Source organism: Somniosus microcephalus, chromosome 3 (assembly GCF_052327205.1).
Source record: "Somniosus microcephalus isolate GS21.2 chromosome 3, FLI_Smic_1.0, whole genome shotgun sequence".
Lineage (NCBI taxonomy): Eukaryota > Metazoa > Chordata > Chondrichthyes > Squaliformes > Somniosidae > Somniosus > Somniosus microcephalus.
This window is the reverse complement of record NC_140989.1, coordinates 355647462-355672656: the sequence shown is the minus strand read 5'-3', so window position 1 is coordinate 355672656 and position 25195 is coordinate 355647462. Positions and strand designations below refer to the sequence as shown.

The 25195-nt window shown below is 48.2% G+C and overlaps 1 protein-coding gene across 3 annotated transcripts in view; it reads right to left on the bottom strand.

Moving 5' to 3' along the window:
- st6galnac5a (ST6 (alpha-N-acetyl-neuraminyl-2,3-beta-galactosyl-1,3)-N-acetylgalactosaminide alpha-2,6-sialyltransferase 5a) overlaps positions 1-25195 on the bottom strand; it is a 62409-nt gene that overhangs the window by 6109 nt on the left and 31105 nt on the right. For all 3 annotated transcript variants that reach the window (XR_015077739.1, XM_085983447.1, XM_085983448.1), the window contains exons 3-4: positions 14043-14452; positions 7243-7350 (exon numbers count right to left, since the gene is read on the bottom strand). Coding sequence is in view for 2 of the 3 variants with exons in the window: in XM_085983447.1 (XP_085839573.1) it covers positions 7243-7350; positions 14043-14452 (518 nt within the window). In the remaining variant the exon portion in view is untranslated. The remainder of the gene's footprint in view (positions 1-7242; positions 7351-14042; positions 14453-25195) is intronic.

Below are 25195 nucleotides of genomic sequence, written 5' to 3'. Positions count from 1 at the left end.
GGAAGAAAAAAGGCCAAACAAAAAGTGTGGGGAAAAAAAAAAATATGTAATAGGGGCCGAGGTTATGACCTGAAATTGTTTAACCCTATGTTGAGTCCAGGGGGCTGTAAAGTGCCTAATCGAAAGATGAGGTGCTGTTTCTCGAGCTTACGCTGAGCTTCCGTGGAACAATGCAAGAAGCCGAGGACGGTGTGGTCCGAGTGGGAATAGAGCGGTGAATTAAAGTGACAGGCTACCTGGAGCTCGAGGTCCCCCTTACGGACTGAACGGAGGCGTTCTGCAAAGCAGTCACCCAATCCGCGTTTGGTCTCCCCAATGTAGAGGAGACCACATCGTGAGCAGCGAAGACAGTATACTAAATTGCAAGAAGTACAAATAAATCACTGTTTCACCTGGAAGGGGTGTTTGGGGCCCTGGACAGTGGGAAGGGGGGAGGTATAAGGGCATGTGTTGCATCTCCTGCGCTTGCACGAGAAGGTGCCGGGCGAAGGGGAAGGGGAAGGGGTGCTGGGGGTGGTAGAGGAATGGACTAGGGTGTCGCGGAGGGAGCGGTCCCTTCGGAATGCTGAAAGGGGAGGGGAGGGGAAGATGCATTTGGTGGTGGGATCACGCTGGAGGTGGCGGAAATGGCGGAGGATAATCCGTTGAACGTGGAGGCTGGTGGGGTGAAAGGTGAGGACAAGGGGAACCCTATCGTGGTTCCGGGAGGGAGGGGCAGGGGTGAGGGCAGAAGTGCGGGAGATAGAACGGACATATTAGGGCAGACTTGGTCAAAGAGGTAGGTTTTAAGGAGAGTCTTAAAGGAGGAAAGAGAGGGAGATAGGCGGAGAGGTTTAGGGAGGGAATTTCAGAGCTTAGGGCCTTGGCAGTTGAAGGCACGACCGCCAATGGTGGAGCGATTAAAATCGGGGATGCGCAAGAGACCAGAATTGACTCTGGAACAGTTCCCATGGATTGGAGGGTAGCTAACGTAACCCCACTATTCAAAAAAGGTGGTAGAGAGAAAACGGGGAATTAAGCCTGACATCGGTAGTGGGGAAAATGCTAGCGTCCATTATAAAAGATGTAATAGCAGAGCACTTGGAAAACAGTGACAGGATCGGACAAAGTCAACATGGATTTACAAAAAGTAAATCATGCTTGACTAATCTACTGGAATTTTTTGAGGATGTAACTGGTAGAATAGATAAGGGAGAACCAGTGGATGTGGTGTATTTGGACTTTCAGAAGGCTTTCGATAAGGTCCTGCATAAAAGATTAGTGTGCAAAGTTAAAGCACATGGGATTGGGGGTAAGGTACTGACTTGGAAAGAGAACTGGTTGGCAGACAGGAAGCAAAGAGTTGGAATAAACGGGTATTTTTCCGAGTGGCAGGCAGTGACTAGTGGGGTACTGCAGGGATCGGTGCTAGGACCTCAGTTATTCACAATATATATTAATGATCTAGACGAGGGAACTAGATGTAATATCTCCAAGTTTGCAGATGACACAAAGCTGGGTGGGCATGTGTGCTGTGAGGAGGATGCAGAGAAACTCCAGTATGATTTGGACAGGTTAGGTGATTGGGCAGATGCATGGCAGATGCAGTATAATGTGGATAAATGTGAGGTTATCCACCTTGGTGGCAAAAACAGGAAGGCAGATTATCTGAACGGCAATAGATTAGGAAAAGGGGAAGTGCAACGAGACCTGGGTGTCCTTGTGCACCAGTCGCTGAAGGTAAGCATGCAGCTGCAGCAGTCGGTTAAGAAGGCAAATGGTATGTTGGCCTTCATAGTGAGAGGATTCGAGTACAGGAGCAAGGATGTCTTGCTGCAGTTGTACAGAGCCTTGGTGAGACCACACCTTGCGTATTGTGTGCAGTTTTGGTCGCCTTATCTGAGGAAGGATGTTCTTGCCATGGAGGGAGTGCAGCGAAGATTCACCAGACCTGGGATGGCAGGAATGACGTATGAAGAGAGATTGGGTCGATTAGGCTTGTATTTGTTAGAGTTTAGAAGAATGAGAGGGGATCTCATTGAAACTTATAAAATTCTAACAGGACTAGGCAGACTAGATGCAGGAAGGATGTTCCCGATGGCGGGGGAGTCCAGAACCAGGGGTCACAGCCTAAGGATAAGGGGTAAGCCATTTAGGACTGAGAGGAGGAGGTATTTCTTCACCCAGAGAGTGGTGAACCTGTGGAATTCTCTACCACAGAAGGCAGTTGAGGCCAATTCATTAAATATATTCAAGAAGGAGTTAGATATATTTCTTAAGGCTAAAGGGATCAAGGGATATGGGGAGAAAGCAGGGACAGGGTACTGAATTTGGATGATCAGCCATGATCTCATTAAATGGCGGAACAGGCTTGAGGGGCCGAATGGCCGACTCCTGCTCCTATCTTCTATGTTTCTATGAGGAGCGCAGACATGTCAGGGGGGTTGTGGGGCTGGAGGAGATTACAGAGCTAGGGATGGGCGAGGCCATGGTGGGATTTGAAATCAAGGATGAGAAACGAGGCGTTGCTTAACCGGGAGCCTATGTAGGTCAGCGAGCACTAGGGTGATGGGCGAACGGGACTTGGTGCGAGTTAGGATACGGGCAGCCGAGCTTTGCATGACCTCAAGTTTACGAAGGGTAGAATGTGGGAGTCCAGTCAGGAGTGCGTTGGAATAGTCAAGTCTAGAGGTAACAAAGGCATGGATGAGGGTTTCAGCAGCAGATGAGCTGCTGAAACTGGATAGAGAACTGGTTGGCAGACAGAAAGCAAAGAGTTGGAATAAACGGGTCCTTTTCTGAATGGCAGGCAGTGACTAGTGGGGTACCGCAGGGATCGGTCCTTGGACCCCTGCTATTCACAATATATATAAATGATCTGGACAAGGGAACTAGATGTAACATCTCCAAATTTGCAGACGACACAAAGCTGGGTGGACGTGTGTGCTGTGAGGAGGATGTCGAGAAACTCCAGGATGATTTGGACATGTTGGGTGATTGGGCAGAAACATGGCAGATGCAATATAACGTGGATAAATGTGAGGTTATCCACTTTGGTGGCAAAAACAGGAAGGCAGATTATTATCTAAATGGCAATAGATTGCGAGAAGGGGAAGTGCAACGAGACCTGGGTGTCCTTGTGCACCAGTCACTGAAGGTAAGCATGCAGGTGCAGCAGGCGGTTAAGAAGGCAAATGGTATGTTGGCCTTCGTAGCGAGAGGGTTTGAGTACAGGAACAAGGATGTCTTGCTGCAGTTGTACAGGGCCTTGGTGAGACCACATCTGGAGTATTGTGTGCAGTTTTGGTCGCCTTATCTGAGGAAGGATGTTCTTGCCATGGAAAGAGTTCAGCGAAGATTCACCAGGCTGATACCTGGGATGGCAGGAATGATGTATGAGGAGAGATTGGGTCGATTGGACTTGTACTCGCTGGAGTTTAGAAGAATGAGAGGTGATCTCATTGAAACTTATAAAATTCTGACAGGACTGGACAGACTAGATGCAGGAAGGAATTTCCCGATGGTCGGAGAGTCCAGAAACAGGGGACACAGTCTAAGGATAAAGGGTAGGCCATTTAGGACAGAAATGAGGAGAAATTTCTTCACCCAGAGAGTGGTGAACCTGTGGAACTCTCTACCACAGAAGGCGGTGGCGACCAGTTCGTTAAATATATTCAAGAAGGAGTTGGATATATTTCTTAAGGCTAAAGGGATCAAGGGGTATGGGGAGAAAGCAGGGACAGGGTACTGAATTTGGATGATCAGCCTTGATCTCATTGAATGGCGGAGCAGGCTCGAGGGGCCGAATGGCCGACTCCTGCTCCTATCATCTATGTTTCTATGAGCTGAGGCAAGGGCTATGCTATGGAGGTGGAAATAGGCGGTCTTAGTTATGGCATGGCTATGTGGTCAGAAGCTCATTTCAGGGTCAAATATGACACCAAGTTTGGTTCAGCCTCAGACAGATGCTAGGGAGATCGAGTCGGTGGCTACGGAACGGAGTTTGTGGCGGGGACTGAAGACAATGGCTTCAGTCTTCCCAATATTTAATTGGAGAAAATTTCTGCTCATCCAGAGCTGGATGTCGGACAAGCAGTCTGACAATTTAGAGACCGTGGAGGGGTCGAGAGAGGTGGTAGTGAGGTAGAGCTGGGTGTCATCAGCGTACATGTGGAACCTGACGCTGTGTTTTTGGATGATGTCACCGAAGGATCACCCCTATAGAACACTCCTGGATAAAGGGATCACCCCTATAGAACACTCCTGGATAAAGGGATCACCCATGTAGATCACTCCTGGATAAAGGGATCACCCCTATAGAACACTCCTGGATAAAGGGATCACCCCTGTAGAACACGCCTGGATAAAGGGATCACCCCTATAGAACACTCCTGGATAAAGGGGTCACCCCTATAGATCACTCCTGGATAAAGGGGTCACCCCTATAGAACACTCCTGGATAAAGGGATCACCCCTATAGAACACTCCTGGATAAAGGGATCACCCCTATAGAACACTCCTGGATAAAGGGATCACCCCTGTAGATCACTCCTGGATAAAGGGATCACCCCTATAGAACACTCCTGGATAAAGGGATCACCCCTGTAGATCACTCCTAGATAAAGGGATCACCCCTGTAGCTCACTCCTGGATAAAGGGATCACCCCTGTAGATCACTCCTGGATAAAGGGATCACCCCTATAGAACACTCCTGGATAAAGGGATCACCCCTGTAGAACACTCCTGGATAAAGGGATCACCCCTGTAGAACACTCCTGGATAAAGGGATCAACTCTATAGAACATGAGAAGTGACCTGGGGTGAACTGACGCCTTTTTAGAGGAACTGGGGTCTGTATCTGATGGGGACGGCGGCTGAGGTTTGGAGAGGTGTTAGCAACACTACTTGACCTTTTACAGGAATGAAGTCAATGTTCCTTGAAGTCGGGGATAGAAGGGTGGTGGCGAATGGGGAGAGAGGTCCACCATTAAATAACCATACATAGGCTCCAGATGGGGTGGTCATCATGGGCCGAATGGCCTTTTCTCTCTCTCCCTCCTTCATATCTTTATGAAATGATTATCGTCCGGGAGAGAAAAATGGTTTAAAGATATATTTTCAATCAAGTGCTAAATGTCTTCTAATTTCCTTCTACATCGATATACATTAAATACAGCGTCGACATGGTCCTAATGAATTAAAACATTTCTATAAAGCCCTGCTTTATGATCTGAACACAAGTGAGTAACATGGTTTAATGAAACACTCCTTCCCTCGGTACAAGGGAATGCAAGATGTTGCCTGCTTTGTTCTGATAAAGGATTTAAGTGTGGTTTTAAAAAAATATTCCAAGTTGACTGATGACAGGGTGAAACCTGCAGGAATTGTATTAATGTTGAAAGCAGTCACACCAGTCTGGCATTATGACATGTTCTCATGCTTTCTCGACAACTAAAGGGTGAAAACTGCCAATTAGAGTGTATGTAAATCGGAATCACTTGGTGTGTCGCCTTCCAGTATGCCAATCGAGCACGGAAAAGCATTAGTAAATATTTTAAATACTCTGATTTGTACCGTAGATTATTTCATTTTGCAACGTCTCAGAAACAGTTCCTTAGTTATTTGTGGTAAACGATGGACATCTAGAAATGTAACTTTTAAAAAATATACTCGGTTTAATTAAGCGCAAGAATCTGATTACGCTTGCCAAACTCAACTCTGTCGTCTAGGTTTGACAGACCAGCAGCCTTGGCTCAGTGAGTAGCAACCCCACCTTTGAGTTAGGAGGTTGCAGGCTCCGAGTCTCACTCCAGAGATCTGAGCACGTAATCCAGGCTGATACATCAGTGCAGTACAGAGAGAGTGCTGCATTGTCGGAGGTGCTGTCTTTTGGGTGAGACGTTAAGCCGAGGCCCCGTCTGCCCTCTCAGGTGAATGTCAGAGATCCCACTGCAGTATTTAAAGAAGAGCAGAGGTGTTTTCCCTGGTTTTATGACCAATATTTATTCCTCAGACAGCATCACTGAAACAGATTGTCCGGCCATTATCACACTGCTGTTTGTGGGATCTTGCTGTGCGCAAATTGGCTGCTGCGTTTCCTACATTACAACAGTGACTACACCTCAAAAGTACTTCATTGGCTGTATAGATGCAAGTTTGTTTCTTTTCTTTATTTTGTTGGATGCAAGCAAGGGTGAATGCAAGACCAAACAATTTCCCAACACCAAATCAGCTTATTAGCTTGAATGAACAGTCACTTAACAGAAATTTGCACTGTACACATAGCTATATACAACCGCACTCTCTTTCACACTAATATTTTATGAGCTATTTCAAAAACATCTCATGCTCTCTGATGATTTAGCTAGCATAAGTAGATTGTAAGTGAATCACACAGCTCCTGACTCCCCAAAGCCTTTCCACCATCTACAAGGCACAAGTCAGGAGTGTGATGGAATACTCTCCACTTGCCTGGATGAGTGCAGCTCCAACAACACGCAAGAAGCTTGACACCATCCAGGACAAAGCAGCCCGCTTGATTGGCACACTACCCACCACCGTAAACATTCACTCCCCCCCACCACCGGCGCACCGTGGCTGCAGTGTGTACTATCCCCAGGAGGCACTGCAGCAACTCGCCAAGGCTCCTTCGGCAGCACCTCCCAAATCCGCGACCTCCACTACCTAGAAGGACATGGGCAGCAAACGCATGAGAACACCACCACCTCCAAGCTCCCCTCTAAGTCACACACCATCCTGGCTTGGAAATATATCACCATTCCTTCATCGTTGCTGGGTCAAAATCCTGGAACTCCTTCCCTAACAGCACTGTGGGAGTACCTTCACCACACGGACTGCAGCAGTTCAAGAAGGCAGCTCACCACCACCTTCTCGAGGGCAATTAGGGATGGGCAATAAATGCTGGCCTTGCCAGTGATTCCCACATCCTGAGAATGAATTTAAAAAACAGACCAGAAGGTCCCAGACTTGATTTGCAGTCTATACTGGGTTAGTTGGGGCAGGTGCATGAGATGCACAATTTGCCCCAGTCCACATTCAGAGGGGCGAAATCCGTTTCAGATTGATATCCAATAAATCTGCTAATAAGTGGGTGCGCAAGTTGTGTGAAGGCAGGATCGGGCTCAGTTATGATGCCCTCCAACTTCAGGGCTTGCGCGTCCAGATCAGCCACTTGGGAGAAAGGACAAGAAGTCAACGTAAAGATCTCATGCCGCGAAACCAACAGCAACAGCTGGGACCTACCCGCAGAGGTTCGGTGGGACCATGCCATAGACGTCAATTCTGTCGCAAAGTTCAAGAGCGATGATCATGGTGAACCAGCCGGTGCTCAGCCACGAATTGGAGCTTTTCCTAGAAATGAAACATTTTTTGTTCTTTCGTAGCAGCACGGTGGGAAAAGCAATCATTACAAAACATTTTACATGGTGGGTGAAGCTAGGACACTCGTCGAAGAAACAGCGGGAAAGAGCAAAGGAAGCTGGCAGACTTGGTCTCTTGGAAATACGCGATCAAATAGTGTCAGCTGTGGCTCAGTGGGTAACACCCTCGCCTCTGCATCAGGCGGCTTGTGGGTTCACATCCCACTCCAGAGACTCGAACACACAATCCAGGCCGATGCTCTAGTGCAGTACAGGAAACTCTTTATTATCCGGCACCAACGGGACCGGCGTGGTGCCGGTTTATCAAAAAGTCCGGATTACAGAGAGGTATAGTTTAAAAGTTACTGAGAGCTCCGTACACAGCAACAAATCCAGGCTTCCCTGTTGCTTAGCAACATGTGCAGGAACTCCGGCCGCAGACCAAGCGTCCCTGTTGCTTAGCAACAAGTGCACTGTTGTGTTTTGAGTTTTGCTTCAATTAAGTTTGTCCCAGTTCCTGGGTGTTACCTGAAGGGGGTGCTGGGGGGCTCGGTTTTACTTTGTCTTTCACTTTCACTTTCGGGTTCTGCCATGCAGACAATGTGCTGTAATGTCCACCCATTTACTAGTAAATAGTAAAAGGTACATTCCGTCTCCTCTATTCATTACTGTTCGGTCAAGATGCAATATGCACGAACCCCAGCTACACAGCCACAGATCCAGGAACTGCCACTAATATGAAGTAAAACTTACCTGAACCTACTCCTGAATTTTGCTGGTTAACAGAGATTTCCGGTTATTAGATGCTGGTTAAAAGAGTTTCCTGTACTGAGGGACTGCTGCACTGTCAAAGGTGCCATCTTTCGGATGAGATGTTAAACCAGTGGCCCAGTCTGTCCTCTCAGGCGGATGTAAAAGAGCCTATTCGAATAAGAGCAGGGGGGTTTATCCCTGGTGTCCAGGCCAATATTTAAACAGATGATCTGGATATTTAATTTATTGCTGTTTGTGGGAGCTTGCTGTGTGCAATTTGGCTGCTGCGTTTGCTCCATTTGAACAGTGACTACACTTCAAAAGTATTTAATTGGTTGTAAAGTGTTTTGGGAGGTCCTGAGGTCATGAACGGTACTATAGAAATGAAAATCTTATATATAATAGCCTAAATTGCCTGTAGTAACTGTGACCGTACTTCAAAAGTAACCCATTGGTGTGTGAAGCGCAATGGAACATCCTGAGGATGTGAAAGACTCACTATAAATACAAGGTCTTGTATTTATATAGCGCCTTTTAAAGTAGTAATACATCCCAAGGCTCTTCACGGGAGCATAATCAGACAAACTTTGACACCAAGCCAAGTCAGGAGATATTAGGACAGGTGACGGTCAAAAAGGAAGGTTTTAAGGAGCATCTTAAAGGAGGAGAGAGAGGCGGAGAGGTTTCGGGAGGGAATTCCAGAGCTTAGAGCCCAGGCAACTGAGGCACTTTCTCATTGTTTGTGATATCAGCTGATGCAACTTAATGCCTTCATCCAAAATTAGTCCACAGCATTCCAATGGAGGCATTAGCCTAATAAATAGAGAGCGCAATTTCAGACAAATGCATTAAGTGTTCATCCATCAGTATCTCAAAATAGTACTCGCGCCTCTCGAGTCCGAAGGTCACGGTTTGAAGTCCCACTTCAGAAACTTCAGCACAAAATCCAGACCGACACTCCAGTGCAGTGCTGAGGGAGTGCTGCGCTGTTGGAGGTGCCGTCATTCGGATGAGACGTTAAACCGAGGCTCCGTCTGCCTTCTCAGGTGGATGTGAAAGATCCCACAGCGCTATTTCGAATAAGAGATGGGGAGTTCTCCCCGGTATCCTGGCCAGTATTTATCCCTCAACTAACATCACTAAAACAGATTATCTGTTTGTGGGGCTTTACTGTGCGCAAATTGGCTGCCGCATTTCCTACATTACAACAGTGACTACACTTCAAATGTACTTCATTGGCTGTAAAGTGCGTCGGGACGTCCTGAGGTTGTGAGAGGCGCTATATAAATGTAATTCTCTCTTTTTACTTCCTAGGCTTGTAATGCAAGCGTGGTTTTCTCTCTCTTTGCTTTATATTCCTTATAAATAAATTTCCCGATGCTGCCAGCCATCACTGTACAGGTTATTTTCACTCATTGCATGTTAGACGTTTTAATACAGCATGGCCTAGATTTTCTGGTATTTAAGATGATTAAAGCATTTAGATAAAGAGAAACTATTTCCCCTGGTGGGGGAGTCCAGAACAAGGGGGCAAAACCTTAAAATTAGAGCTAGGGCCGTTCAGGGGTGATGTCAGGAAGCATTTCTTCATACAAAGGGTGGTGGAAATCTGGAACTCTCTCCCCCAACAAGCTGGGGCTGGGGGTCAACTTAAAACTTCAGATTTTTGTTAGGCAAGGGTGTTAAGGGATATGGAGCGAAAATTCCCCTCTTCCTTCTCACCTGAAGGCATTTGACTCCTGCCTGGGATGTAGTTTGACCGCTGCTGCCCATCATAGAGACCCTCACTCAAGCGGCCACTATATAGGCGTGAGCCGAGACAATGAGCGGCGATAGGTCAACGGCCAATGTGGAGGAGGAAGAGGACACCGTGGCCAAGGCCAATCTTCTCCTCGTCTAATCTCCAAGCAATGCACATTTCTAACAGGGGTTTCTGTAAAACGTTCATAGAAACATAGATAGAAGATAGGAGCAGGAGTAGGCCATTCGGCCCCTCGAGCCTGCTCCGCCATTCAATGCGATCATGGCTGATCATCCAAACTCAGTACCCTGTCCCTGCCTTCTCCCCATATCCCTTGATCCCTTTAGCCTTAAGAAATATATCCAACTCCTTCTTGAATATATTTAATGAATTGGCCTCCACTGCCTTCTGTGGTAGAGAATTCCACAGGTTCACCACTCTCTGGGTGAAGAAATTCCTCCTCATCTCTGTCCTAAATGGCTTACCCCTTATCCTTAGACTGTGACCCCTGGTTCTGGACTCCCCGGACCATCAGGAACATCCTTCCTGTATCTAGTCTGTCTAGTCCTGTTAGAATTTTATAAGTTTCAGGAATGTCGGAGCTCCTGCAGGGCTTTTCCCCCTTCCTTGACCCAATCCTTAAGTGTCCTTAAAAGCAGGAGCCAAGCATGGCAACAACAGAATCGTAATTTAGACCCCAGATAATTCTTTGAGAATAATCTATAAAATAAGATCTGCTCATTTGCATTTCTCCTGCAGCGGAGAACATTCATCACTGTTAATGCACACGAGATATTTCTTACGAAATGAAAAAAGGCTATCATTTGGTATTTTTGGTTGATGGGAGCTCAGCTATGTTATCAATTAAATCTGGTGAACTTCATCACTTCCTACTCAAAACACTTTTCCTGAAGTAAAGACTTCTCTGTTGTCATGGGAACTTGGCACCCCAGCCAATCTGCTACAACAGAACAAGGGCTGTGGGCGATGTTCCTCACCTGATCTTTTTAAGACCATGATGCAGATGCCTTTTCGAAACTGGCTCCTAGCTCACAGTTCCCAAATCTTGCTCCCTAATTACAGGAAACTCTCTTTTAACCGGCACCTAAATAACCGGAAACCTCTTAACTGGCAAAATTCAGGAGTAGGTTCAGGTAAGTTTTACTTCATATTAGTGGCAGTTCCTGGATCTGTGGCTGTGTAACTGGGGTTCGTGCACTTGTTGCTAAGCAACAGGGACGCTTGGTCTGTGGCCGGAGTTCCTGCACATGTTGCTAAGCAACAGGGAAGCCTGGATTTGTTGCTGTGTACGGAGCTCTCGTACCTTTTAAACTATACCTCTCTGTAATCCGGACTTTTTGATAAACCGGCACCACGCCGGTCCCGGATAATAGAGTTTCCTGTACCGCTAAGCCCTGTGCATTATTCTCTTCCCTTTTTGGTAACATACACTGTCTGGTGTCAGTCCATGGCACTGCCGGGGCTCTGTTGGGTGGAGGGTAGGGGGCCGATTCTTTAAATGGAGTGCAAACTTGGGAGCACCGGTTCCTGGGCTTTGCTTTCATCCAAAACTCTGCTGCCCGCGTCCCAACTCGCACCAAGTCCCGTTCACCCATCACCCACCTGTGCTCGCTGACCTACATTGGCTCCTGGTTAAACAATGCCTCAGTTTTCAAGGGTGAAAAATTCGGTATCGCCCCGTTTGGGGCGCCATTATCGGCCATGCGCAAAGTTTAGCGCCTGGCGCTAATTAGCGCCTCCGACAGCAAACTTGGCTTTTATTGCCCCTGGAGGTGATTGGAGCGCTAAATCAGGTGCTTCACACCTGTCTTAAGGCGCAAAGGCTGAGGAGCGAGGCGCTACCTCAGAGCGCTGGCGAAGCAAGGAACGACAAATCAAAATGAACCTGCAAAGTGCAGCTCAGTACTCAAAACTCCTTCACACAGCGTTGAATCTCTCCAGAAGTCTCTCTCTCTCTCTCAGAATGCATGGTGCAAAAATGTCACCGGCAAAAAAAGGCAGGAAGTGGTCGCCTTTAAATCGCGCTCCCCCAGTCCCTTTCTGACAGCAAAACGCTCCCCTCAACCTGTCGTTGCTAGCGGCAGGCGGTAAGGCAGGGGGTGCCACTCAATATCCGGTCCGGGGTACTACGCACTCGACTGACGTCACGATCTGCCGGCGCAGGAGATCGTGACGGCAGTGTTTAGCGCCGCCGCAAAATGTCTAGTTAATTTCGCGAGCGGCACAAACGGGAGGCACAAACAACTGAATTTTTCCCCCCAAATCCCTCCATGGCCTCGCCCCCCTCCCTATCTCTGTAACCTCCTCCAGCCCCACAACCCTCTGCTACCTCTGCGCTCCTCCAATTCTGGTCTCTTGCGTATCCCCGATGATAATCGCTCCACCTTTGGTGGCCGTGCCTTCAGCCGCCTGGGCCTTAAGCTCTGGAATTCCCTCCCTAAACCCCTCTGCCTCTCCACCTCTCTCTCCTCCTTTAAGACACTCCTGAAAATCTACCTCTTTGGCCAAGCTTTTGGTCACCTGTCCTAATATCTCCTGATGTGGCTTGGTGTCAAACTTTGCCTGATTACGCTCCAGTGAAGAGCCTTGGGATGTATTACTACTTTAAAAGGCGCTATATAAATACAAGTTGTTGATGTTGTTGTTTAGAGGAACAGATGGCCTTAACTTTACTGCAATTCTGCCTGGTGCAGCCAATGGGGGATAAAGGGGTGTTCACAATGGTGAAATATGCATCAAATCTACCCAGAACCTGCAATGGGACCAGGGAATGTCAGCGCCATTTGCTGTGCGATTGCCTCATAAGGTAATCTCCGCTTGGGAACAGAGAAATTCCTAGACATAAAAAAGGCCAAGTTCCATCCAGTTCGCCTTCTACCAACCTGGTCACGTGATACAATAATGGAGTTGTTGACTAATCATGGCGATCATTCTCTTATCAATTAGTCTACAGCAGACCCAGACATGAGGCGAGAGCCAGGGGGGCTTGAGTGCCGCAACTAAGACGCAGGCCTGAGTGCCAAGGTAAGATGCCTGGGCTCGTCAGTTGTACATTGTTTGGTCAGTGATGATTGGTGCCAGATGACCAATAACACAGTCGGAAAACATAGAAACACAGAAGTCAGGAGCAGGAGTAGGCCATTCGGCCCCTCGAGCCTGCTCCGCCATTCAATGATCATCCAAACTCAGTACCCTGTCCCTGCTTTCTCTCCATACCCCTTGATCCCTTTAGCCTTAAGAAATATATCTAACTCCTTCTTGAATATATTTAATGAATTGGCCTCTACTGCCTTCTGTGGTAGAGAATTCCATAGGTTCACCACTCTCTGGGTGAAGAAATTCCTCCTCATCTCTGTCCTAAATGGCTTACCCTTTATCCTTAGACTGTGACCCCTGGTTCTGGACTCCCCCACCATCGGGAACATCTTTCCTGCATCTAGTCTGTCTAGTCCTGTTAGAATTTTATAAGTTTCAATGAGATCCCCTCTCATTCTTTTAAACTCCAGCAAGTATAAATCCAATTGACCCAATCTCTCCTCATACGTCATTCCTGCCATCCCAGGTATCAGTCTGGTGAATCTTCGCTGCACTCCCTCCATGGCAAGTTTCAGCACAGAGGGAGGCCATTCAGCCCAACGTCCCTGTGCTGGTGTCCTCGCATCAGAGCTACCTACTCCACGCCCATTCCCCTGCTCCATCTCCATGCCCTTTAATATCTTTCTAGTGAAACATCCCAAGGTGCTTCACAGGAGCGTATTCAGACTAAAAATTGACACCGAGCCACATCAGCAGATATTTGGACAGGTGAGGTAGGTTTTCAGGAGCGTCTTGTTGTTGTTGTAGGGAGGGAATTCCAGGGCTTAGGACCTAGACAGCTGAAGGCACGGCCGGCAATGATGGAGCAATGAAAATCGGGGGATGCACAAGAGGCCAGAGTTGGAGGAGCGCAGAGATCTCGGAGGGTTGTAGAGCTGGAGGAGGTTACAGAGATAGGGAGAGGGAGGGAGGCCTTGGAGGGATTTGAACACGAGGATGCACATTTTAAAATTGGAGGCATTGCTGGACTGTGAGCCAATGTAGGTCAGCGAGCACGGGGGGGGGGGGGGGAGATGGGTGAGCGAGTGTGACGTCCCGTCTTTGAACGGGCTGTCACATTTGCCCCTCCGTACCTGTCCTTCCCGGTCTCTCTCTCGAAGAGTTCGTCAAAGTGCAGCATCTTCTGCCGTGTGATGGTGTGCAGCTTCAGCCTGGGCAGGATGCGGTGGATAAGCTGCAGGTGATTGTAAAGCCGCCCCTTGCCGTCCCTCCTCATGCAGCTGCTGGGGCCCCAGAAGATGAAGGCCGGGTCCCGGCTGGCGTTGAGCAGCTCGCCGCCCTTCTGCAGCAGCCGCTGGATGCTGGAGTGAGCGACCACCCGGAGGCTCGTCCTCCGGCCCACATCCTCCTGGTAGCCCCGCGTCGGTGCGTCATTCATCCTTATGACGCACTCCGCGCGGTCGATCTCGGCTCCGCGCCGGCTCCCGATGAGGTGCCCGGAGCTGGTGACCAGAGCGCAGTCGTTACAGTGCACTTGTAGACCCTGAAACAACAAAGAAAAACGACATCTTGGCTAATCCTTTGTTAAAACATTCCTGTGAAGTGCCTTGGGACATTTTACTACATTAAAGGCGCTATATAAATGCAGTTTTGAATGAGCTCAATTTTTTAATACTAGAATTGAATCTGCTTCCACCACCCTTTCAGGCAGTGCATTCCAGATCCTCACCACCTCGCTGCGTAAAAAGTTTTCCCTCATGTCGCCTTTGGTTCTTCTGCCAATCACCTTAAATCTGTGGCCTCTGGTTCTCGACCCTTCTGCCAATGGGAACAGTTTCTATCTACTCTGTCTAGACCCCTCATGATTTTGAACACCTCTATCAAATCTCCTCTCAACCTTCTCTGCTCTAAGGAGAATAACCCCAGCTTCTCCAGTCTATCCATGTAACTGAAGTCCCTCATCCCTGGAACCATTCTTGTAAATCTTTTCTACACCCTCTCCAAGGCTTTCCTAAAATGCGGTGCTTAGAATTGGACACAATACTCCAGTTGAGATCAGACCAGTGTTTTATAAATGTTCATCATAACTTCCTTGATTTTATACTCTATGCCTCTATTTATGAAGTCTCGTTTATCCATCACCCCTGTGCTCGCTGACCTACATTGGCTCCCGGTTAAGCAAAACCTCGATTTCAAAATTCTCATTCTTGTTTTCAAATCCCTCCCTATCTCTGTAACCTCCTCCAGCCCTACAGCCCGCCGAAATATCTGCGCTCCTCCAATTCTGGCCTCTTGCACATTGTTCCACCATTGGAGGTCTTGCCTTCAGCTGTCTAGACCCTAAGTTCTGGAATTCCCTCCCTAAACCTCTATGCCTCTCTACTTCTCCTTCCTCCTTTAAGACGCTCCTTAAAACCTACCTCTTTTCTGCCTTACTATCTCCTTATGTGGTCAGTGTCAAGTTTTGTTTGATAACATTCCTGTGAAGCACCTTGGGACATTTTACTACGTTAAAGGCGCTATATAAATGCAAGTTGTTGTTGATGATGGGAGAACGAGACTTGGTACGAGTCAGGAAAGGGGCAGCTGAGTTTTGAATGAGCTCAATTTTTTAATACTAGAATTATAGTATTGGTCTGAAGCCAAAATGCTTCACCACAGATCCTACAGTAAAATGCAGCACGACTGAGGCTGTCAATCAGTGCCAGCTTGGCACTGTACCCACCTGGAACCTGATTTAATTGGCCTAAATCACTGAAAATGTGTAACTGCATGTCCAAACTAATCCTACCACACATTCAACTGCCAATGTAATGTCTTATTTGTTATTGTTTATGTGTATTGTTATAAATCTCATCATCATAAAGAAACTACTCATGAAATAATGCTGGACGGCCAGCTGGTGGCGCTGTCAAGCAGTATAAATACTCGGGCGTGGGCCCAGTTTGCCAGGGACATTTTGTAAGACAGGAACTAGTGAAGTACAACTAGACCTCCATGTTCTGAAACAAGTTGATTAAAGCCTTGCTTTATACTCAAACCAAGTGCGTAGTGAGCTTTATTACGTCATGTATCATGCACTGTGTATCATGCAACCTACTAAGCTTTTGGTCACCTGCCCTAATTTAGCCTTATGTGGACCGGTGTCAAATTTTTTGTCTTAAAATACTCCTGTGCAGCGCCTTGGGACGTTTTACTATGTTAAAGGTGCTATATAAATACAAGTTGTTGTTGTTGTGTACTACAGAACTCGAAGGCACATAAATCACAGCAGTCAGCGAAAATCAGAGAACAGTACAGCACAGAAGGAGGCCATTCGGCCCATCGAGCCTGCGCCGGCTCTTTCGAAGAGCAATCCGGTCAGTCCCACTTCCCCGCTCTTTCCCCATATCCCTGCAATTTTTTTTCTCCTTCAAGTATTTATCTAATTCCCTTTTGAAGGCTACTATTGAATCTGTATCCACCGCCCTATCAGGCAGTGCATTCCAAATCCTAACCCTTAGCCTAACTGGAAAAAGGGACAACTCTTGCAATCCGAGGCAGCTAGAATCGTAAAGCACAGAAAGAGGCCATTCGCCCCAACGTGTCTGTGCCGGCTCTTTGAATCAGCTATCCAATTAGTCCCACCACTCCCACTTGCTCCCCTGCAAATTTCTTCTTTTCAAGTATTATCCAATTCCTTTTGAAAGTTACTATTGAATCTGCTTCCACCGCCCTTTCAGGCAATGCATTCCAGATCACAACGACTCGCTGCATTAAAAAAAAAATTCCTTACTTCTCCACTGGTTCTTTTGTCAATTATCTTAAATCTGTGTCCTCTGGTTACTGACCCTCCTGCCAGCTGCTCCTCATCTACTCTCATCAAAACCCCTCATAATATTGAACACCTCTACACAATCTCTCCTTAACATCCTCTGCTCAAAGGAGAACAATCCCAGCTTCTCCAGTCTCTCCACATAACCAGAGTCCCTCATCCCTGGTACCATTCTGGTAAATCTTGTAAAGCTAGACATTCAATAAATCTTTACAGACAGAGAAACTTGGCATGCGATTTATGATTCGAGTTAAAATTAAAAGTATTTACGATTCCTAAATGGAAATATTTACATTCAGTTCCCTCTTAGCAATTGCAAGTAACTTTGATGTACTGCGCCCGTCAGTGAGAAAATGCTACGCTGAGACAATTCTTCCAGCGACATTTAACACAGAGCAAGGGTGACAAAGCAGTACATTGAATGAATTGCACTCCACACATTTAAGTGCAGTAAACAAATCTCTGAACATAATTTCACACTTCAAGTTAAAATTAACTGGACTTGGTTAGTTTAGTTACAGTAATGACAGCCGTCGCTGGTCTAGCTTGAAATTCATTCATCGTGCGTGAAAGGGTCTTCAATCATCACTGGCCCTAAACCCGAGGTGTGCTTTGATTTCAGACCAGTGGAACATATTTATTTGTAGCCCGACAGGCAAATGGAAGTGGACGATATAATAAAATGGCTCCAATCGAGGGCTGGCTCCAGGCTGAGACAACTGACTTTTTTTTTACTGGTGGGTGTCTCTCCTAGTTTGAAACCGAGACGGAGGAAGGAAGGGGAGAAAAAGGAAAGAAAATAAATAAAGAACACGCCCTGCTACTAATTCACCTACTCTATACGAGAGAGAGAAAGAAAAAAAAAGAGAAAAAGTAAATGATTTATATCGGGCCAGTAATTCCGGTCCCAACGCGTGAGTACGGATGGGGTACTCACGCGTGGGCCCGTTAGAAGTGCCGGATTTCAGCATGCACAGCGCATGCGCGGGAAACCGGCATTTCCTCCAAGGGGTTCAGAGGTCCAACGCGTGCGCGCGGTTGAACTTCCTTTTTGACAGGTTTGCCCGTGTGCAAGGGCCTGAACTTTTTAGACATATAAAAAGGAGGCGTAAGGAGTGGATTCTTGAAGGTAAGTGGTCTATTATTTAAAATTATTACATTTTTTCCACAGCTTCATTGTTTTTAAGGACTTTACAGTGAGGTAAGTTTATTTTTAGACCCGATTTCTTAAAAAATTATTTTTTTCAAAAATTTTATTAATTGTTTAAAATAGTTTTTTAAAGTTATTTATAGTTTATTTAATTATTGGGATGTTTTTTAAAATTTTATTTAAAGTTAAACTAGTCTTTTGGGCGCCCGTACTTTTCATGAGTTTGACAGTCTTTACTATCAAACTCATGAATGAAGTTTCCCCTCCCCTGATTGGCTGCAGAGTGCTCATCTGATCCCAGCCGGCACATCGAACTAACTACGCTGCTGGATCAGGCAAGCACATCGCGCCGACATCGGAACCGGGCCAGTGACAGGAATTCCAAGCAGGCCCAGGCTTCAGATGTCGGCGCGCCGGGTGTGTGCACATCGGGGGCTTGCACGCGCGGCAAGCACCCGATCCTAATTTCTGGCCCAGTGTGCCGTTCCACGCATCAGGACACCCCAAAGCGCTTTACAACCAATTTAATTTTGAAGTAGTGGACAGGGGAATGTCTATGGATGTTATTTATAAGGACTTCCAGAAGGCATTTGATAAAGTCCTGCATAAGAGACTGTTATCTAAGGTTGAAGCCCATGGAACTGAAGGCAAATTATTGACCTAGTTAGGAAAGTGGCTGAGCGGCAGGAGACAGAGATTAGGGATAACGGGTCGGGACTCAAATTAGCAGGTGACTAGTGGTGTCCCGCAGGGATCGGTGTTGGGGCCTCAACTATTCATAGTATTTATTAATGACTCAGAGGATTGCATATAAAGTCATATATCCAAATTTGCCGACGACACAAATATAGGCGGCACTGTAGATGAAAGCATAAAATGACAAAAGGATATTGACAGATTACGTGAATGGGCAAAACTGTGACAAATGGATTTCAATGTAAGCAAATGTGAGGTCATCCACTATGGACCTAAAAAGGATAGAACAGGGTACTTTCTAAATGGTGACAAGCTAAAAGCTGTGGATGTCCACAGAGACTTGGGGGGTCGAGGTACACAGATCATTAAAATGTCATGAACAGGTGCAGAAAATAATCAAAAAGGCTAATGGAATGCTGGCCTTTATATCGAGAGGACTAGAGTACAGGGGGGTAGAAGTTATGCTGCAGCTGTACAAAACCCTGGTTAGACCACACCTGGAGCACTGTGAGCAGTTCTGGGCACCACACCTTAGGAAGGATATATTGGCCTTGGAGGGAGTGCAGCGTAGGTTTACCAGAATGATTCCTGGAATTCAAGGGTTAAGTTACGAGGAGAGATTACACAAATTAGAGTTGTATTCCCCAGAATTTAGAGGGTTAAGGGGTGATGTGATTGAAGTTTTCACGATATTAAAAGGAAACAGATAGGGTAGATAGAGAGAAACTATTTCCGCTGGTTGGGGATTCTAGGACTAGGGGGCATAGTCTAAAAATTAGAGTCAGACCTTTCAGGAGTGAAATTAGGAAACACTTCTACACACAAAGGGTGGTAGAAGTTTGGAACTCTCTTCCGTAAATGGCAATTGATGCTGGGTCGTTAATTTTAAATCTGAGATTGATAGCTTTTTGTTAACCAAAGGTATTAAGGGATATGGGGCAAAGGCAGGTATATGGAGTTAGGTCACAGATCAGCCATGATCTCACTGAATGGCGGAGCAGGCTTGAGGGGCTCAATGGCCTCCTCCTGTTCCTATGTTCCTAAGAGTAGTCACTGTTGTAATGAAGGGAAATGCAGCAGTTCATTTTTCCACAGCAAAGTCCCACAAAACAATGGCCTAGAAATTCAGGGGTTTAGCGCCAGTCGTTAAGGCACGATTTGAAGAAAAAATGGCGGCCAACTCGCTTCCGCCCACTTCCGGTGGGTCCCGCGGCGGCTGCCATTTTGGGCAGGTCGGCGGCACTGGCGTCGCCGGCCCTCACTGCAGAAATGGAAATGAGGCAGGTCGTGACGTCAATGAGTGTCCAACGCTGATTTGACGCACGATCTGCCATTTTCACCGCCCTCGCCTAATCACGACCAGCTGACCAAGCGTTCAGCAGCAGGAAGGAGCCCCCGCCAGCGCTATTTAAAGCACCATCAACAACTGGCAGCTGACATGCTTTTTCAGTTCTACCGGTTCTGTCCAAGTTTCTGCAACTCTTGGAGCTTTCTAAACTTGTTTAAAGTTGCTGAGGTCACAGGGAGTTGTGTTGCAAGTGGAGAAGGCCTTGCTTCTCATTTAAAGGCTTCTGCTCACACCACTTGCTCCCAGTCATGGGGGCTCCACTTGTAGTCCCCCTCGCGCTCGAGTATCATAGGGAAACGGAGTGGAGGCAGCGAAGATGGGAGGAGGAGGGCTCTCAACAGGAGGCCTTACCCACCTAGGGTCTTCCGACAGCACTTCTCTTACCTCCACTTAAGCCAAAAGCAGTGTATTAGAAGGCTCCGCTTCAGCAAGGTGGTGATTCTTCAGTCTGGAGCAGGCGACATAGCTAACATCTCCCAGTTCGCTATCCAGCACTGTATCCGGGAGGTCATAGAGGCTCTCTACTCCAGGAGAAGGGACATTGTCTTCTCTCTGAACAGAGAGGCTTTGTGGGCGCCGCATATCAATCCTGAGATGTACCGTAACCGTAAAGGCTACCACTCACTTAATGTGCAGTTGTTATGTGACCACGCCCAGCGCATCATGATGGTGAATTCCCACTATCCTGGCAGCAGTCATGATGCCTTCCTCCTGCGCCAGTCCGGTGTGCCAGCACTCTTCCAGTCACCGCGTCAAACCTGAGGGTGGCTGCTAGGAGACAAGGGCTATCCGCTCTGCACCTGGCTGATGACTTCCCCCCGCAACCCCACCACTTGTGGCCAGCACTCATATAATGACAGCCATGCTTCCACCAGGAACGTCATTGAGCAGACCATCGAGGTGCTCAAGCAACGGTTCCGCTGCCTTGACCGGACGGGAGGAGCCCTCCAGTACTCGCTGGAGTGAGTGTCCCATTTCGTGGTGGTCTGCTGCACGCTCCACAACTTCGTCATCATGAGGGCCCAGCCCTTGCCACCAGGGGTTGCTGAACCACCTCAGGAGGAGGAGGAAAAGGAGGAGGAGGAAAAAGGAAGAAGAGGAAAAGGAAGAGGAGGAAAAGGAAGAGGAGGAGGAGGAGGAAGAGGAGGAGGCAGGCAGCAAATCCCCGTTCCAGACGGGCTATCTGTGAGCACCTCATCAGACTCCAACTTGGCAGATTGAAACCCCAGCTCCCCGTTGATCGCCACTCTCCCATCGTACCATCCCCGTGTCACGGAATATCACAGCGTCCTCTTGGGTACAAAGCTGAAATGGGAGTCACCACAAAACACACATTCCAAACAAAATTAATAAATTTATCAAAATCCAATCAAAATGACAATCTTAACTATTCACCCTTCTGCATTCTCCAAGTGTCTGTCTTTCGTGTTCCTTTGCCTACTCTAGTGCTCCCCCAGTGGCTGCAGCATGGCTGGTGAAAAGCTGCTGACTTTCAGTGGGGGAGACTGCAGATGGACTTGCAGGACAACCTCGACCAGCTGTGGCCCTAGAAGGCCCAGGTGGTGTAGACTGCACCACCTTGGCATGGGCGACAGCAGTCTGGGCTGGCTGGCTGACAGGCAGCAGCAAGAGCAATGTCGGAGTGGCAGTGTTTGGAGTAGGAATGCTGTCATCCTGAGAGAGGACAGCAGGTTCTCGCACCACAGACCCGCTGTGACTCCCCCGGGGTGGCACCTCAGCATTCCTAGCAATCTGTTGGAGGCCAGATTGCTGGCGTGCTGCGACACCCTGCAAGCCCCTTTCGACACTCGTAAACCCAGCGACTATGGCAGCAGTCTGAGCTTGCGTGGCAGCAAGCCGAGACTGCAGGAGAGCGGTCTGCGCTTCCACTGAAGCACTCAGACGTTGGGTTGCTTCCGCCTGTGCTGCAATGGAAGCTGCAAGATCGCCCATCACACCCAGCATCATCCATATGTCTACAAAGTCTCTCCTGGAGTTGTCCATCATTTCCAGCCTGGAAATCATGGGCTCCAAGCTCTGCGCAAAGCCCTGTGCAATGTTGGAGCCGGACTCCTCCATGCTCCTTAACACTGACAAGAGACTCTCTGGCAGGCTTGCCACTGCACCGAACATTTCCGTGTGCATGCCCATCACCCTTCTTCTGAAGGCCGCCCCATCGAGTTCATCATCCGAGTCCTGTGGAGCAGAACTCGTGCGCGAACTTGCCCTTTGGGGAGCGGGCACCCGAGCTATCCTTTCCCCCTGGCCTGGCTGCAGCCCACTCACCACGTGCAGATCCCGCCTCTATATTACCCTCTAAAGTACACGCAGTGTCATTTTCTGAGCTGGTGTCCACAAGTGTCAAATGCAGTGCCGGTGTATCTTCTTCTTCATCTCTGTCAGTTTGCTGATGATGAGGGACAGGTTGTACTGGTGGCACTTCTTGGGTATCTGAAAGCAGATAGGTACAAAGGTCAGATTGTGGTGAGGGGAAGGGGGGGAAAGCAAGGTATCCATGCATACACCACCAGCAGCTTGTAAGTGAGAAGAGATTGTGGGTTGAGGGGGGGAAGTGGGATGTGAGAAGGCGGATTAGGTATGACCATACCGTCATCATCAGCAATGGTTTCAACTTCCCCGCTGGCCACGGACTTGGTCACTGCCCCTCCAATACTTTCCAAGGTCAGATTCCTCAAGGTCGGTCAGGGTCTCAATCCTGGCTTGGCCGCCTCCGGTCTGTTGCTGATCACGTCTGTTGTGTGCCACCTTAACCTGCAAGAGAAAGGGAAGTGTGTCAGTGAGTGTTGTGTGATGTGCCTGCCATTGTTGAATAGCTGTCAGTGTGTGCAAGGCGTGAGATGTGGGTGTGAGTGCTGCAGCAGTGGTACGTGTGTGAGGGTGAAGCTATGATTGTGAGGTGCGAGTGGTGACAGGTAGAGATTGTTGGTAGGCGAGTGATGGGGGTGCGTTGCATTGAGCAGTGGGCGAGGCTTGTGGTGCAGATGGTGGGATATGGCCTTTACTCACCTTGACCAGCCGTGTGAGGTCATTAAACTTTTTGCGGCACTGCATCCAGGTCCTTGGGACAACACTGGCAGCTGCGACAGATTGTGCAATCTCTTCCCATAAGCTTTTGCTCATGAGCTCGGATGGCCTCTTGCCTCCCTACAGGTAAAGGGCAGCCCACCTTCGTTGGACTCACCAGGACCAAGGCCTCCAGTGCAGCATCTGAAACTCGTATGGCTCCTTCTCTTGGGCCATTGTGTCTCAATGAGGTGCTTCTGCAACAAAGCACCTCCCCTACAGAGAACCTAGGCCAAACTTCATTGGCCAGTAGACTGCACCTGTTATTGGCCCCCACCGCCCCCCCCCACCCCTGTTGAGCGCTGAGATCAGCGCTCCAATCATGTTAATTAGCAGGCAGCACAAAGTTTACATGCTGCCTGCACCACTTGGAAGAGGCGCAGGCAAATAGCGCTGCCCAGAGCCCCCGCCCCTTTTCGGGCCTTATCCAATTTCTAGGCCATTAATGAGTTAAATTACCAGATAATTTTTTTGTGTGTTGGTTGGGGGATAAATATTGGCTAGGATACCAGGAGAACTCCCCTAGTCTGCTTCAAATAGTGCCATGGGATCTTTTCTTCTTCTTGGGCAGTCCCTCGGAACCGAGGATGACTTGCTTCCACACTAAAAATGAGTTCTCAGGTGACTGATGAGTCCAATGCGGGACCTCCAGTCTCTGTCACAGGTGGGGCAGACGGTGGTTGAAGGGGCGGGTGGGTGGGGCGCTTGGGTTGACGTGCGCTCCTTCCGCCGTTTGCGCTTGCTCCCGGCGAAGAGACTCGAGGTGCTCGGCGCCTTCCTGGATGCTTCTCTTCCACTTTGTGCGGTCTTGGGCCAGGGATTCCCAGGTGTTGGTGGGGGATGTTGCACTTTTTCCAAGGAGGCTTTGAGGGTGTCCTTGAAGCGTTTCCTCTGCCCACCTGGGGCTCTCTTGCCGTGTCGGAGCTCCGAGTAGAGCGCTTGTTTTGGGAGTCTTGTATCGGGCATGCTGACGATGTGGCCCGTCCATCGGAGCTGATTGAGCGTGGTCAGAGCTTTGATGTTGGCCTGAGCGAGAACACTGTCGCCAGCGCTATTTGCCCGCGCCTCTTCCAAGTGGTGCAGGCAGCATGTAATATTTGTGCTGCCTGCTAATGAACATGATTGGAGCGCTGATCTCAGCGCTAAACGTGCTGCTGATTGCTTTAGTGCTCAACAGCGGTGGTGGGGGGTGGGGCAATAACAGGTGCAGTTTGCTGGCTGATGAAGTTTGGCCTAGGTTCTTGCGGGGGCAGCGTTGGTGGTACCTCTCCAGTGCTTTGAGGTGCCTGCTGTACATGGTCCATGTCTCTGAAGCATACAGCAGGGCGGGTATCACTGCTGCCCTGTAGACCATGAGCTTAGTGCCGGGTTTGAGGTCCTGGTCTTCAAACACTCTCTTCCTCAGGCGACCGAAGGCTGCACTGGCACACTGGAGGCGGTGTTGGACTTCATCACTGACGTCTGCCCTTGCTGACAGTAGGCTCCCGAGGTATGGAAAGTGGTCCATGTTGTCCAAGGCCTCGTCATGGATGTTGATAAATCGGTGGGGGGGGCGCAGTGCTGTGTTGGGGGGACAGGTTGGTAGAGGACCTTTGTCTTATGGATGTTTAGTGTAAGGCCCATGCTCTTATTCACTTCGGTGAAGGTGTTGACGATGGTTTGGAGTTACACCCACCAAAGAGGACAGACGGGGCCTCAATTTAATGTTTCATCTGAAAGATGGCACCTCCCTCAGCACTGTGCTGAAGTATCATCCTGGATTTCATGCTCAAGTCTCTGGAGTCAAATTTGAACCTACAATTATGTGACTCAGAGGCGAGTGCGCAACCAGCAAGCTAAGGCTCCTGTGATTAAAAAGTAATCCTCTACATGAACCCTGTAAGATTAGAATCAGGGGTTTTATTGAATTCCATGACAGGATAAAAGAAAACAAATTGATCAAAGACAGCGATGATTCAAAAATGGAAAGCAATCACAGGAAAGAATATTGGGAGACAAAGGGCTGAAAAAGGGAGGAAAAAGCAAATACATCTTGTTAATGTACAACTGGTAGAATGGTTGTCAAAGAATAATATGAAAAGAATAGTGTCTCTCGACCAAACTACAACTGCAGTGGGGGATTGGTTGTCTAATGGTCCTGTTACGAAACCAATGTTGGCACAGTCCTAGAGATAATTTTAAAAGCTTTATTATT